Source organism: Sander vitreus, chromosome 21 (genome assembly GCF_031162955.1).
Source record: "Sander vitreus isolate 19-12246 chromosome 21, sanVit1, whole genome shotgun sequence".
Lineage (NCBI taxonomy): Eukaryota > Metazoa > Chordata > Actinopteri > Perciformes > Percidae > Sander > Sander vitreus.
Window position 1 is genome coordinate 11,612,185 of NC_135875.1, and position 16,873 is coordinate 11,629,057.

Here is a 16,873-nt window from a genome sequence, read left to right on the forward strand (position 1 = left end):
TATAAATTATCATGTGCATCAGTGGCCTTTTGATTTCAAGGTGCTTTAGTTTTGATTATGGACAATGTGAATGTGAATCCAATTATTTTATACTAGAAAATAAAGATGTTAACAACGGCGTTTACAAAGCTGTATCACAAAAGAAATAATTAAATCTTCAATCTTGTACCACCCACTTATTCGAGCGTCATCACCTCTGAGCCAATCAGGACACACTCCATCGGTCTTGGCGTATTTTGAGACGTATGGACCAATCAGAACGAGCCGAGCAGCGAAATCAAAGTTGTTGTAAGAGCGCGTGTGTGTGCGCGAGAGGAGAAAAACTGGCCGGTGGAGGAGAAAGGCTCGAGACAGAGACAGCGTACACTGGATATTTTCATTCACCGTATAAATCATTATCGGTATTTTCTGCATCAGTTAGAGTCTTAAACCAGAAATAAGAAGGATCCTTTCGACTGAATACCGTATTATACCGATGAAAGATGACTTGACAGTTAAAAACTAGCTCTACGTCTTCGGACTGTAGCGATGTTTAAACCTCTGTGTGCATAGTTTCACACCATTCTTCTGTCGCCGTGGACTTATCAATTTGTTTCGGTGTTGCTGCTGAAGCAACATTTTCTGATCCGAGATGACGGAAATCAGCGAAAAGGAGAATGAACCACAAAACCGGGACCTTCGCCGACCACAGGCCACCATGCCCAGCCAACATGAATCAAAGGTAACAACACACCTGTGTCTAAGTAAGTCTAATTAACAGCAAATATGGCGTTTTTTCTTTGACAACATAACAAACTGGTTATTGAAGCTAAAGCAAGAGTGTCTCAGAAGTTGTCGGAGTGCTCTGTTTAAGGAAGGATTTAAATCAAATGTATTTTAAATTCATAATTTGGCCTTGTTTAATCCTCTGCTCTGTCTTTAAGTTCAAATTGTATTTATGGAAATTTCGACCAAGTTGTATTCTGACTTACGAGGCTAATTCTGTAGCCTAGTGGTTGTATGCAGCGTCTTGCATAACAACTCTAAGCCGCTTTAATAGCCGCTTTAATTCTTGTAACTACCCTGACCTCAAAGTTAGCAGAGGGCAGAGATTACATGAAGGTGTGTGTTCTCTTGGGAAACCCATGAGACCATCACAAGACACAGGATGGCAAACATGGTCGAGGCATGGACAGATTAACCTGCTTTGGGGCTGCTGGTCCCCTATTCACTTCACGTCTCTACTTCTCTGTAATATACCATTTCTTCCCATGCTTTTTCTGCTAGAATATTACCATCCCCAATATTTTCTGCAGGGGTAATTTGAGTAAAGACATTACTTTAGGAGTATGCAACATATAACCACCTTGAGTTAAATCATTATCTCAGATCGCAAGACATATATCTGCTGGCTCTTATGTACGGTCAGAGATGGGAAAGAAAACATGAAGATGTTTTCTGCCCCAGCCACTTGGAATTCAAATGGATGAATGTGAAATTGCTGTCCTTATTGTTCCTTTTGTTTGTTTTTTTGCAACTTTTTATGCTGCTGTTTTAGTCAGTCGCCCCTTGCAAAAGAGGTTTCCAACACCAATGGAACTAAAAGTACAGGTTAATATGTTAAATAAAATGTAATAAGCAGAAGGTTTAAAACTAGATTTTGACCATCTTCAAGAAGGTGCTTCAAGATTACCCACCTTAAGGCATTAATCATGTCATCAGTGGTGCATATTCCCAAACACATTTTCAATTTAATTAGCACAAACCAGTAACATAGTTTTCCTGAAGCTCCCAGGGGAAGAATCTCTTGAAAAAGATGGAATGGTTGTTGCTGATCGATCTGTCTTGACAAAAAGTGGAGCTGAACTGAGACAGTAAATTCTCACTTAACTGACTTGCCCTAAATCTCCTGAATCACATTCAATTTTTTTTAACATTTTCAAATGAGCGTCAAGAACGGCCTTAATTGTGGCAGCAATTACAACAACACGTCACATTAAGGCTGGCTTTTGTTGGTCATCACCACAGGGACCCGGAACGAGCATGGCAGGATGGGCCTCTTGTTGTTTCTATTTGACTACAGACAAACACAATGGATGGTGGGCATTGAGGTGCTGCGTGAATTTACGAGCCAATCAGCTAGCAAATGTTTGCCGTGTCTTGCTGGGGGCTTGGTCATAATTCACACAAATGGTCGTCCAGACAAAACAAAACTGGGAAGAAGCAATCCTCTGAGCTGCGTCAGCCGTGCAGCTCTGTGTTTGCAAAGCCCCTGCTGGCAGCCACGACCGCTCCACATCCCACAGAAGAAGAATGTAGAGGAAAGAAAGATAAAGTGTTTGTTACAACTGCGGGGTCTCTTTTTAGAGGAGTCTGCTCAAGGGTATTAGAGCTTAACTTGTTTCTTTCTTTCTGTCAATCTCAATCTTCTTACTTCTGCGTATTTCTCTATTCATTTCATTAAACATTTTTCCCTCTTCTGCCTAGATGTCTTTCTTTCTTAGTGCCTCTTACCGTCTCTCTCTGCAGTCTTTCTCATCTCTTCATCAGCTCTCTTTCTCTCTCTCTTATCTCTCATTCCCTCTCTGTCTCTCCACTGTCCCTCTGCTCTCAGAGTATTTATTATAGTGATAAGTGGGCCTACCAGCTTTCTAGAATGCTTCTAATAGATGATGTGACAGATAATGAATAGTTATTCCACCTCCTACACCTACGGGCAAGGTGACAGTTTCAAAACTATTATTATTCCTCTCTAATCACTTGGAGTGCATGCCATTCAAGTGTCTTGCATATAGTGGTACAGTAAAGTAGATGACGAGTTTGTAAAGATAAAGCAATGGTTGAAGGAATAGTTATACATTTTGGGAAACACGCCTATGTGCTTTCTTACCGAGAATTAGATGAGTCTGTTGTCTGTTAGCTGAATAGGAAGTTGCAGCCGGTTAGCTTAGTTTAGCGTAAAGACTGGAAACAAGGGGAAACGGCTAGCCTGGCTCTCTATCTAAATGTAGCAAAATCTGCCTACTGTCACCTCTGAAGCACAGTATCTAATTTGTTTAACTCATACAGAATTTCATCAAGAACATCAATTTGCTGTTAATCGGTGGTTATATGCAAGCCCCCAGGAACAGCGCCATGTCTTAAAGCAATCATGGGCTTAGCGGCCCTCCGCACCCCTCTGGCCCAGAAAGGGGTGGGTGGGTGTGTGCGTGTGCGCGCGCGTTATGGGAGAGAGAGAAGCATCTGTATACAGGGGGATGTATGACTGCTGCAGTATTTATTTATTTATTTATTTATTTTATTATTTTTTTAACATTATATACATTGTATGCTAATGCTCTTTTTAACTTTAACTCTTAATGGATGGGTTGGCTGTAAAACTGAATTGCCCCTTTAGTCCAGTCATTTTATGAAAATAGGTAGGCCAAATTGCAACAGAAGCAAACTCAACAGATTTTGTATCCTCAGTATGTACTGAGTAAGGGAAAAAAGCTCAGAAGAATCCCATTAGGGGAAAGTTTGGAAAAAGACCCAAATACAGCCCATTCATACGCCTATTCATTATTTTTCTCACGTGAATAGGGTAAACATTTTAACCTTTAGATATCACTATGAAAATTACTGAGTTGATTACTTACATCAAGACAAACAAAAAATGTATTACAAGTTTTTTTTAAATTGTTTGTTAACATGGGCAAACAGTGCATAATCTAATTATGTATGTCCTAATTTGCATAAATACCACAACAGATCTAAACATTGGGTATAGCCAGGTGAAAATGTCTTGTTGACATATAACCGTAAAAGACTTAATGCTAAGGTCTGAATGGAACCCATTTAAGCTACCCATGAGCATTAATACATAGAGGCAGGAAGAAGTACTTTAAACCAGCCATTCTCTAGTAGTGTGTACGTAATTTGATTGTTTGATCCAGCCACTTTTTATTTTACCTACGTTTTGTCTTCTGCATTCTTCCCTCAGACTCATCCCCCAGAAACCGCCCCAAACCCCATCTCTGCGATAATAATTAATAAAGGCTGGTTTAAAGTACTTCTTCCCGCCTCTATATATTTATGCTCATGGGTAGCCTAAAGTTTAAGCTGGTCACCAGCCTGGTCACACACTGCTGTGGGATGGCATCCCATTCTTCAACCAGCAGTCCTGACCTCAACCCCATTGAACACTTGTGGGATCAGCTTGGGCATGCTGTTCGTGCCAGAGTGACCAACACAACCACGTTGGCTGACTTGCGACAAATGCTAGTTGAAGAATGGGATGCCATCCCGCAGCAGTGTGTGACCAGGCTGGTGACCAGCATGAGGAGGAGGTGCCAGGCTGTTGTTGCTGTGTATGGTTCTTCCACACGCTACTGAGGCTCCTGTTTGTGAAATGAATAAATTGTTCAATTGTCAATATGTCTTGTTTCTTCAAACTTCAATCATCCGATCCATCAAACACCAAATGAGTCAATGGCAGAATAAGCTGTTTGGCATTGGCAGAGAAGATTTGGCAAATTTTTCATGGGCGCATACTCCGCTCTGCTGCTAATCCCACAAATGCATGTTCCTTACAAATGGGGCACCATTTGAAAGGGAACTAAACAGGCTTTCCAACGGTATAAGATTTATTGCCCAAAAGCATTGTAACCACAGAGAAATAATCTACCAAACACAAATTTCCTTACTTTTTGTGCTAAGTTTACTTGTAAGAGACACGAGAGAGAAGCTCAAGAATGCAGTGTTGCTAGGACAACACAAACTGTCCATCGTGACGTCATGGGCCAGTCAATGCGGAAGATCGAGCTCCATGACTACTTTATGCGCTTTTGAGCAACTCTCATTGGAATGAACGGGGCTTCGTGCTGAACGCTGTATCCAATTCTCTTAATACATCCATGCTTATATGCCAGACTATTTCTGGACTGGGAGTAGCTGCCAGGTAACCAGCTGAGCTAAGAGACTGCAGAAAAGTTACTGTACTCTCGCCCAAGAAATAGTCCGACTGACAACTTCATTTTCATATTTACACTTCAGTGTTTGTAATGACATAATGTGTTAATTATTGAGCTTCAGAGGTGATAGGATTTTCAGATTTTGTTGGCTTTGGTCAGAGCCAGGCTAGATGTTTCCAGTCTTTATGCTAAAGTAAGCTAACCGGCTGCTAGCTGTAGCTTCGATTAGTGGAAACGGTTTCTCGTCATCCTCTTTCGTATGAAAGTGAATATTGTGAACTATTCCTTTAAACCCTATGTTGTTTAATAGTCGAGGAAATGAGAGCTGTGCTCAGAATCAGCCGCTACATAAAGTTTGATATTCATAGACAGTGGGTGTAAATGCTGATAATGCAAGGTGGTGCTGTGCCTCGTTCCGCAGGGCCTTCACACAGCCCATCGCGTTCTCAGCCAACACAGACATTTTATTAGGTGAAATAATGGCAACGGGTTCACTCTGACTTTGCCCTTCACACTCACTTTCTCAGAGCCCTCCTCTTTCTGCTGCTAACTTCCTTATCAGCCCCTTTTTCTCCTCTCCATTTAATTTTTCTCTCCATTTAGAGTATGCATTTCCCTTCTTTGTTCTATTATTGACTGTAGCCCATTTAAATGAAAACCAACACCTAGTCTTTTTCTACCTGCACTTCACCTCTCCTCATCTTTCTCTCTTTGTCTCCCATTCCTTCTTTTCCTACATTTTCTTTTCCATATCTCTGAGTATCTGGCTGGTGATGGTTGCCTGATTGCTTGAGAGCATAAAGGCCCTGGCACACCAAGCTGACGGCTAGGAACTAATGGCGACGAAGGCCGACTGTGGCATTGCCTCACGTCGGCCCACGTCACCTTTGCCTTGGTTAAAAAATATCACTGGAACACACCGCACAAACTACAGCCGACGGCCACGTACCACATACGTTCTGCGCCTGCGTGAGAAGAAATAACTCTCCATACCAGCAGGCGGTGGTAATCTGTTTGTCATTCAAAAAGGGAAACCGGATAAAAACGTTGCTATGATACCCACAACAAACGTTTGCTTGAACCGGCAGTGGCAGAACAGAACAGAGCCTCTGCTTCACTACCCGAAGGATAACCGCAGACACCGGGAGATGGCTAACCAGACTGTCCATCTCCCAGACTGTCATCTGTTCTCTCAAAGAAGTCTCCCTACAGTGGGAGAGGCCCGCTGCTGGCTCGTTAGCTAATGTTAGCTTGCTAATTCCACACACCCAACATACCTTCATCATACGCTGGTTACAGAAAATAGCCAACAAAATAATTGTCACTCCTCTGGCGTTAGCAATGTGCTTTCCTACGATGTGACAAGAGCTTGTGAAAGAAACATTAACTTGTTACATTTTACTAATTTAGTGGCTGGCCAGCTAGCTAGTAAGCTAGCTTGCTTGCTAGGGGGCTAATTGTTTAGCGGTGCAAGGGGTGCAGAGAGCGAGCGGGCTACTGTGTTACGGTCTTTATATTAAATATCACGGTATAGGATATTAGTTTATTAACGTTAGTTTATTTTGTAATGTGTCGGTATGTAGAGATCTTTAAAAAAGACAAGTTATTGTTAAAATAAATATACCAACACAAGTGATGTATATCTCGTTGTACGTTTGCCATGTTATGGACAGACTGTGCAAAAAAAAAAAAGATAGTCCAATCATTCAAACCTGTGTTCTTTTTAGAAAGAACATTCAAATGTCATTTTTGATCAGTTTTGACAGTTCTTATATATATGTGTGTGTGTGTGTGTGTGTGTGTGTGTGTCATCATCAGCTGAGTTGAAAAATGAAAGGAGCCTTGTGTGTGCCTGTCACAGTCGTTTGTTTTCCTCACTCTTGTTTATTAAATCAATTATTATCAGATGAATTGGCTGTTCGGCCAACACGTGGCGACAAACTAAGGTGACGGTCGCTCACCGCCAGCCCAACTTGGACCGACGACCGCCTGGTGTGTCAGGGCCTTAAGGGTGATTTAAGAATAGAAAAGCCAGCCAGAGGTCCTGCCAAGAATGGAAGAAAAAAGAGTGAATTACCTTTCATAAATGAACAAACATGAAACAATCAAATTCCAATTTGTACAGTTCATGAAACAAAACATTAAACATAAATGTGTAGCTATAAATTGGAACGTTTTACTGTTTAATTGAATTAGTTTTGGACAGGTGTTGACAGTGGTGAACTTCTGAATTCCTGTGTCAGAAGGTAACTAAACTTCTTTAATTAGATTTCTGTTGTGTACTAGCATCAGTCTGTGCCATTCAGATGATTGTACTGTGTAGATGACATTTCTGGGGAAAAAAAGTGTATCAATGTTAGCAGGATACATCACTCACTTCTGACAGACCATGATATGTTTGTGTTTCTCCTGCCAGAATGATTGACTTGTACCGCTGACCTTTGAAACATACTATAGTCTGCACAAAAAAACCGATGAAGGGTTAGATAGACAGAGACACAATGAGAGAGACGGGAAGAGACGGATATTCAGAAAGACAGAATACACACAAAGAATAGGAAAACAATGCTGTTTTATCTATGAATGAAACTTTCCGTACTTTACAGTAGGGCTGCACGAAAAAACGTTTTTTTATCGTCATCGCGAGATCAACGTGCGAAATAAACTATCATTCTTTTTTTAATTGTGCCTTTTGTGTTAAGTTCAATGTTCAATAACATTTTATTCCAACAAGCAACTTGTTGTATTTTAGCAGTATACTAAAAACAGCAGAACTTAGTACATTTTAAAATCTGTATTTATTGCAAGTAATATTGTTATCGCGATATTCAACATTGTTATCGCATCTCATATCGCATATGTTGTGCTCATGTATCCAATGTTGACCCGAGTACTGTTTGGATTGAATTACTGTACTTGATTGAGTTCTAAAATGATGCTGATCCAGCAGATTACCATGTGCAGTGTCAGGGTTAGAGCGGAGTCAGTTGGGAATAATATGGACTTTGCTGGAGGTTGCTGCTTTAGAGACAGTGGACTTTGGAGGTCATTTTGTCTTCTAAAAGGCAAAGCTGTTTAATGTAATGGAGTGAAAATGTAAGCTTTTATGATAGTTCTGATCTTCAGCTCTGAATGACTGACTCACCTTGAAACAAAGTTAAAAAAAAAAGTACACATTTGGCTCCAAGACTTATTGACTACTTCAATGCATCAACAAAGTATCATTCATAAAGCTTGTGTTGCCTAGCAACTATGATATAACTATATTATCAACATTCAATAGCATACTGCTAGTGAGTTACTGTCATTGAAATAGCATTTGATTATTAAAGTAAAAAAAATTAGACGTCGCTTTCTCTCCACTCTGGTTTATCAACGGAATACTTAATCGCCAAATTTCTCCTTTTTTACATTTTGTCCCTCATTTACCTTAAATACATTTTTTTTTCTGAACATACCTAAAACTCAATAAATAAGGTTTTGCTTTGAATACGAACATAATGATTTTGTCCTGCACCCTGGACATCCCATTGTTTCTCTCCACTCTTTCATTTGATTTAGCCTAGTCTTCCTGTATGTATTAGTTATACTGCCCTACTAAGGCAAAAGACCTTAACTCGCCAGAGTGTGAAACTGAGAAAAATTACTTTAAATTTATCTTAATGTCACAATTGAGTTATAGATATACTATTGTAATTTTCACATGTTGTAGTGTATACCTGTATTAATCTATCTACAAAAAAATGTTGAACTCAAATTTGACCTTTGACCCTTTTTCAGAAGTTACTGTATTCTGCCTCAGGCAACTTCTATTTTATAGCACAATGTTATGATAACAAGGATAACTTTTACTTAAAATGTAAGCAATATTAACCCTATTGGACTCACTATGATAAAAATGGCTTCACATTTATCAACATCATATGAAAATGATATATCAATATTTTTTTTGTTTGTTTTCATACTCATGCTAGTACCGCACAGGCAGTTGCACGATTGATTCACAAACTCTCTCTGACAGACGTCAGAATTAAGAATGAGAGGGTTTTGATGTTTTAATGCATATAAAGCATGTTCTTCTGTTTGGATATGAGGCACTAATTTAGACTCATTGCAAGAATGAAGACATGAACATAAAGATGCCGTCATTCACGTGCATATTAAGTAGCGATGTTGGTTTGTTTTGGTCTTATAATACATCCATAGATGCTCTGCAGAGAGGATGGTTAGTTTAGCCAACAGTTAAGCATCGCATTTACAGAGTAAGCTACCTTAACTCAATTTGAGCATTCTGAAGCGCCAGCGAAGTTACGGTATTCTGTCTTGGCTTCTCTACGGCTTTTGAAGTAATGGCAAATGTTCTCCCCAAAACAATAAAATGTACTCAAGATATTTGTCCACATGATAAAGCAGATCTTTAATGTTCCAAAGATGACAATAACTCATATTCGACAAAATTGAGTTACGGTCTTTTCGCTTTGCACGGCAGTATAGGGGTGATAGGGCAACTCAAATAAAATCTAACATATTTCAGGAACCAATACTTTAGAAGTATTTATTCCAGAAGATACACACACAATACACAATACAGGCTACACACACAATACAATATACACACAATATAATCTGTGTGTCAATTGTGAGACAATATAGCCTTAAGCGAGAATTATACTAGACGCATCCAAGGTGGCGCGTACAAATGTGATGTCATGGGATCGCCGTGACTGTTTATACCCGCGCTGGTGCTCGCGACACTAGTTGCAGTCTTCTCCTGAACAGCGGTGGCGCTAATGAGCAAAGGCTACCGACGTTGCTCTTTCTACGGACTAGAAGAAGAAAAAAGTAAACAACGGCAGAACTGGCTGCAGCATTGCCGTCAATGCTTCGATTTGATTCGATGACCTACTTTGTTGGATCAAGCCTTTCATTCACCATAAAATAACTCCTCTTAACCCAGTAAGTTTACCAGAGAGACTTGCAGTCACTCTGAGAGTCCTGGCATCCGGTTGTCGGCGAACCCGTTCAGGCCTCCCGTTTCCGCTTTGTCGCGCGCCACTGAAAAAAAAAAAGAGCCGTGCGTGACAGCTGGGCGCGCCATAAATCGGGCACGCTGGCTGGATATTACGTCACTTTGACGTCACGATGGCGCGCGCCACCTTGGATGCGTCCAGTATGATTCTCGCTTTAGTGGGTAATTAGAGGGTAACCAAATTGTTATTAACACTCCAATGAGTGTTGTTTTTTTCACCATTGTGTGAATATCAAAGAGGTGTTGTGGCAGTCACCTAATGCCAACTGCAAAAGCTCCTTGTGCAGTTAAGCCTTTTAAACGGCAGGATTTGGAAATGCAAGCTTCTCTTGCTGCATACTCGGGCAGCCAGCTTATGAGCTGGAGAAGTCTTCGCTAGCAAGAGGCGCATGGATCACTGACAAAACAGCCCTTCAAACAACAGCCAGATAATTGGGAGCCACACAGAGCTGTGACTGTGACAATAAGAGGAGGATAGGACCTTTTCTTTCAACTAAGATATTTACATAAGGTATAAGGGAGCCATATGTTCAATCAGGTAAACCTCTGGTCTGGTTTTAAACTGTTAACAACGTTTAACGTCATTACATCTAAATGTGATTTTCAATATTTGTTTTTCAAACAAAATAATTAAAAATACTAAGAGCTTCACCTTTCATAAGTGCTTTTTGGATGATGTGAATTCTTTAATACATCAAGATGGATCGACAAATTTCGGTGCTGAATAACTGTAATTAAACTCGGTCAGTTTTGCACTTTCCTAGGATGTTTTCAATTTATTCCAGGAAAAAGTTCCATTTACACAAAAGGTTGTTTCTAATGAGGTCTCCTTTAATGTATAGCTCAGTGCAAGAACAATGCTAAACTTAATCAGGTTCTTATGTGTTCAGTTATAGTTTTTAATATCATGAGCAGTTAGAGATTTGTCCTGAGAAAAAACACTGCAGGGGGAACTTTAAGAGTTAGCAGACTTTGGGGAGTAAGTTGCTCAACTGTCGTCCAAGCACTATTGCACACAGAAACAGGTGTAAACTGGTGCATTACAGCCCCATACTGCCATCTAAACAGTTCAGTAAGGTAGCAATAGGAATAACAACCATTAAGAAACATGTGGGAATAACATGTATTAAACATTGTACATATTATATTAACATTGAATTAGAGTAATGAATTTTGGATCATAAAATGCATTTGATCTATTCATGTTTCATCAATTAATAGGCGGTTACAGTTTACAACAGTATAGTATACTGATAAGTTCCTGAATCTAGTCGTCTCTCCAGTTTGACATTTTTTCATTTTCGTCTTTTGTGTAAATCACCCTTCTACACCCTTGGATGTTCTTCTGGTTTCGCTCCATCCACATGATAAAAAAAACCTCAACATGCCCACTCACTTGCTGTGAATTCTCCACACAATTACCTGCTCTATTCACACATGGGCTCAATCGGTTATTATACAGATTTTGTACTAGCAACCTGGCAGCCAGGGTAAAGTGTTTGATGTCAGGTCCAACTGATTCTGACATTATTTCTGACTGACATTTGCGTTTTCACAATACAGCTCCTCCAGGTAATGTCAAGATAAGTTCAGGGTTGTAGTGCATGTCAAAGGGGCTCATGTTTAAAGATTGATCAAAAGAAGGTGGGAATTGTGTTCAGGTTTAGAAAGTTTCCTGAAGATTGCAGTCAATTGGCAGAGTGTACGTGTTTGAAGACTTAACCACGATAAACTCAAAGATGTGGCAATGTACTAGTGCCAACAATTAGCTGGCGGATTTTTCTCTTAATGTTTTTCCTGTCGACTCACTGCATCACCTCTGTGTTGGAAAAAAGAAAGAAAAGACAATGTAGAAAAGCATTGGAGCTGGAATATCGTAGTGGCAGCAGGATGACTTTTCGCCTTCACAGGCATCTTGTGTGAACAATCTCCTCCCCCCCCCACACACACACACACACACACACACACACACACTTGTTAATCATTAATTTATACAGGCATTTCTCACAACAGCCTATTTATAGAAACATTCACTAAACATCTCTGTGCTCATTTTCAAACGGCCGAAGCATAAGGCTGACAGGTATTTTCCACTGGGTGCGTCTCTGCTGCGTTCCGGCTGTGTTCCGGTTTTGTTCCGTCCTCCGCCTCATGCCATTCCACACCGGGAGCGTCTCAGGAGCGGAGCGTCTTGCTGCCCGACACAGATTTTATTGGCTCTACAAATACTTTATAGAACAATTACGCGTTTATTAAACTAGTATCTACCTTCCACTCCAAGCACTCCTGTAATTAAACTCCATGCCTTCTCTTTTCTGGTGTTGTCCTGATAAAGGTTCTGTGATTTTTGTATTATTTTTTTCCACCTCCAAGATGAATTTCTCGTTGTCTGTGATGTTATATTGGGGGGTTGGTAAACTGACTGGATGCTCTCGCTGTTTCACTTCTGACTGGCTGTCCAGACGGCCCGCGTGAAAATAGACCTGGCGCGTATCTTTGGCGGAGCGGAGAGCCGCTTCACGCACGCTTCTGGGACGCACTGTTGCACGGCTGGTGGAATATCAAGCATTGACTTGAATGGCTGCGATTGCTTGTGGGGCATGCAGTGCCTCCGGAACGCCCAGTGGAAAATGCCTGTGAGATGTCTGCTCTGTCTCCCCTGTACCATTTGTCTGTCAGAGGGATAATAGAGAGAGGCCCTGGTGCATTGGGCTTTCAAAGAAGAGGGGGGGTTAATGGTTTGGTATTTTCAGTCTATATTCTCTTACTATACTGTGTAATTATTGCTGGTGATTTTAACATTCATGTTGACAACCCCCAGGACAGAGGGACCAAAGAACTGTTGTGTTTTTGAGAACTATGGACTGACTCAGCATGTGACAGAGCCCACGCACAATAAGGGGCACACTCCAGACTTGATTATCTTCAGGGGTCTAAAGATTTCCAAGGTTGTGGTGACTGATGTTGCTCTCTCTGATCATTCCTGTTTTCTTTAAGGGCACTATCTTGGTGCCCAAAAGTGTTCAAACTAAGTTAATCAGAAAACGGTATATCACTGAAAACACCAGTGAAACATTCATTCAGCTTTTCTCCTCCACACCCGCCCTCACTGGGGTCTCAGTCACTGAGCTTGTAGATAATTTCAACTGTAAAATTACAAATGTTATTGATGCTATTGCTCCCACTAAGGTCAAAGCTGTCTCTGGTGAGAAAAGATTTCCATGGGGAAATGTTATAGTGGTGAGAACAAAAAAAAAGTGGCGAAAAACTAATCTCCAGGTCCATTATGACACCTATAAAGAGAGACTTCGCATTTATAATTTGGAACTAAGGAATGCAAGACGGTCCTTCTTCTCTGACATTATCGCCAGAAACAATAATAATTCACGTGCTTTGTTTGCTACTGTCGATAGGTTAACAAACCCTCCAGTACCAGTAGCATCTGAACTGTTGTCTACCAAGGCTTGCAATGACTTTGCCTCCTTCTTCAAAGACAAAATTCAGAAAATTAGACAGTCAGTGCCTCTGTATCAAGTACAGGATATGTGCTGTCACAGTGTTCACGCAAAACAAATTCCAATATGACACAATTTCATACGATCAACTATAAAAACCTGGATGACATTATACAACATCTGAAAACCTTCAAAAATGTTTCGAATTGTTTGGCTTCTCATCTTCTACAGATTGTAAACATGTCTCTTTGTGCAGGTATCTTCCCACAGGCCCTGAAAACTGCAGTCATCAAGCCACTCTTAAAAAAGAACAATCTAGACACGTCACTAATGAGCAACTATAGGCCGATATCAAACCTTCCATTTTTAAGTAAAATCATTGGAAAAAGCGTTTTTTCAACAACTCAACCTTTTCTTGTCACTAAACAGCTTTGATGCCTTCCAGTCGGGTTTTGGACCACACCACAGCACTGAGACGGCTCTTGTTAAAGTCTTTAATGGCATCCACTTAAACACAGTGGCAAATTTTCAGTCTTAGTATTACTTGATCTCAGTGCTGCATTTGATACGGTCAACCATGACACATTACTAGACCGATTTGGAAAACTGGGTTGGCCTTTCTGTCTCAGTGGTTTGAATCCCATTTACAGAATAGGGACTACTTTGTGTCTATAGGTAATTATACATCTGAGCATACAAATATGATGTGCGGAGTTCCCCAAGGCTCAGTTTTGGGGCCTCTTCTGTTTAACATCTACATGCTTCCACTGGCTCAGATTATGGAAAACAACAAAATAAGTTACCATAGTTATGCGGACGACGCACAAATTTACATAAACTTATCGCCAGGGGACTATAGTCCAATAAAACAACTGAATATGTGCATTGAACAAATTAACGACTGGATGTGCCATAACTTTTTTAAATTAAATGAAGAAAAAACTGAGGTGGTTGTTTTTGGAGCAAAATAGGAACGATTAAAAGTCAGCGCTCAGCTTCAAACGACAATGTTGAAAACAGACAAAGCCAGAAATCTTGGTGTAGTCATGGACTCAGACCTGAATTTTAACAGCCACATAAAGACAATTACAAAGTCAGCCTATTACCTTCTTAAAAATATATCAAGGGTTAAAGGACTTATTTCTCAGCAGGATTTGGAGAAACCTGTCCATGCTTTTATCTTCAGTAGACTTGACTACTGTAATGGTGTCTTTACAGGTCTCCCTAAGAAAATCAGACAGCTGCAGCTGATTCAGAACGCTGCTGCTTGAGTCCTCACCAAGACCAAGAAAGTGGATCACATCATTCCAGTACTGAAGTCTTTACACTGGCTTCCAGTGGCTCAAAGAATTGATTTCAAAATACATTTGCTGGTTTATAAATCACTAAACGGTTTAGGGCCAAAATACATTTCTGATCTGCTGCTACACTATGACCCACCCAGACCTCTCAGGTCGTCTGGGACAGGTCTGCTTGTTGTCCCCAGAGTCAGAACTAAACAAGGGGAAGCAGCGTTTAGTTTTTATGCTCCACATATCTGGAACAAACTCCCAGAAAACTGCAGGTCTGCTGCAACTCTGTTCTTTTAAATCAAGGCTGAAGACCTTTCTTTTTGATGTTGCCTTTCCTTAAATAATTGTTCATTTCTTATACTGAAGTGCATCGTTGAAACTGTATGAAAATCTATATAAGCATATAAAGAGAAATTCCTATTGTATCTGCTTTTATATATTTAACTGTTTTAACTGCTCTTTAATGTTTAATTTCTTATACTGCACTGTAACATTTATTCTCGTATTTTATCTGTTTTTAATTTTTTTTATCTGTTTATATGTAAAGCACTTTGAATTGCCCTGTTGCTGATATGTGGTATACAAATAAAGCTGCCTTGCCTATACTCTTTTTCCCGTTTCTTTGGTTTTACCTATTTTTCCTCACTTTCTTTGACTGCGCTCCTACTTTTTCTTTTATTCATCTTTTTCCTCAAACGCCAGTCTGCTCTAGTACACCACGCTACTTGCACTATGATGAGGTAATTGCCGTCAGTAGTTCAGAGTGTGATGGGTCTCCAGTTCTGTGATCCATAAATAGATTTTTTTTCAAAACCTTACAGAAAGAGACACAAGTGCCATGCAGAAATATAGAGATTTGCATTCATTGGAGCTTTCTTTTGATTTCTGTTCAGGAGAGGATGGTAGGGGATATAACACTCCAGCAGCTATACTAACACACATAACCCAAAGCCACACATATATAGTAAGAGGAACCATAAAGGATTGACGCAGTGTGATGCCCTGCAGCTCACAAATTTAAGAAGCTCGGGCAGCTACAATAATGATTTTGTTGTATTAGTATTTGGACTGTGCACTGATAGTAAATTAGATATGAATAACTGGATTTGTTTAGTGCTTCTCTTAACAAACTTGCCTAAATGTTTTTAAGACCACAGGTTAATCATATCCCCCTAACAGGTATTATACTGTAGGCCAGGGGTCTTCAATGTTTTTTAAGCCAAGGACCCCTTAAAGTGCTCATATTATGCTCATTTTCAGGTTCATAATTGTATTTAGAGGTTGTACCAGAATAGGTTTATGTGGTTTAATTTTCAGAAAACGCCATATATTTGTTGTACTTCACATTGCTGCAGCTCCTCTTTTCACACTGTGTTGAGCTCTCTGTTTTAGCTACAGAGTGAGGCATCTCATTTCTGTACCATCTTTGTTGGGAGTCGCACATGTGCAGTAAGTACTGCTAGCTAGTCAGTTGCAGAGTATGTGGGAGTGCCACGCTTGCAGCTAGGCGAGCATTATAACGTGTGTTACAAAGTGACAAACGTTCGTCACGGAAGTAAAGGCTGGACTACAATAGAGCTGTTTGGAGCAGTTTGTGAACAGTGTTTTCTGTTGGAGATGGTAAGTCCCTTTGGGGTGGACTTTGGGCTTGATCACTTTAACTGAAAGAGAGACGAGTAGGGACCCCCTTCTACATAATTGTATAAAATTAAGTTGTATAATAAACTGGGTCTAAAATAACATGTGGGCCACCTAAAGCCTTTATATGTACCTTTTTTTTGCATACAATACTAAGCAATTAAAATAATTGTTGGCATAATTTCATAAATCATGTTGTGATGTTACCGATACATGTGGCACTAGAGATGGCCCAATACCATTTTTTTGCTTACCGATACCTGAACTTGCGTATCGGCCGATACGAGTACCGATCCAATACCAGTGTGTCATATATTTTATTATGTTTTAACAACTGTATACTACTATCCCTGTATGGATGTGATATTATGTCTATCTTTGTTATCGGTCTGGCTCAAGTTAAACTCTTTGTGAAACATGAACAATGAACGCCCCAGAACTTTCTTTTATTATGCAGTTTGACAGTCAGTTATAAAGGAAAAGGAACATAAATAAACTACTTTTAACGTAGATTTTCTTTAGGGCTTT

The 16,873-nt window shown here is 40.1% G+C and overlaps 1 protein-coding gene across 1 annotated transcript in view; it reads left to right on the top strand.

Moving 5' to 3' along the window:
• Positions 1-340: 340 nt before the first annotated feature.
• The window catches only part of LOC144536547 (SH3 and cysteine-rich domain-containing protein 2-like), a 36,884-nt gene continuing 20,351 nt past the window's right edge, over positions 341-16,873 (top strand). Inside the window, exon 1 of the mRNA XM_078279748.1 lies at positions 341-721. Within this exon, the coding sequence (XP_078135874.1) occupies positions 632-721 (90 nt within the window). The 5' untranslated portion in view covers positions 341-631. The remainder of the gene's footprint in view (positions 722-16,873) is intronic.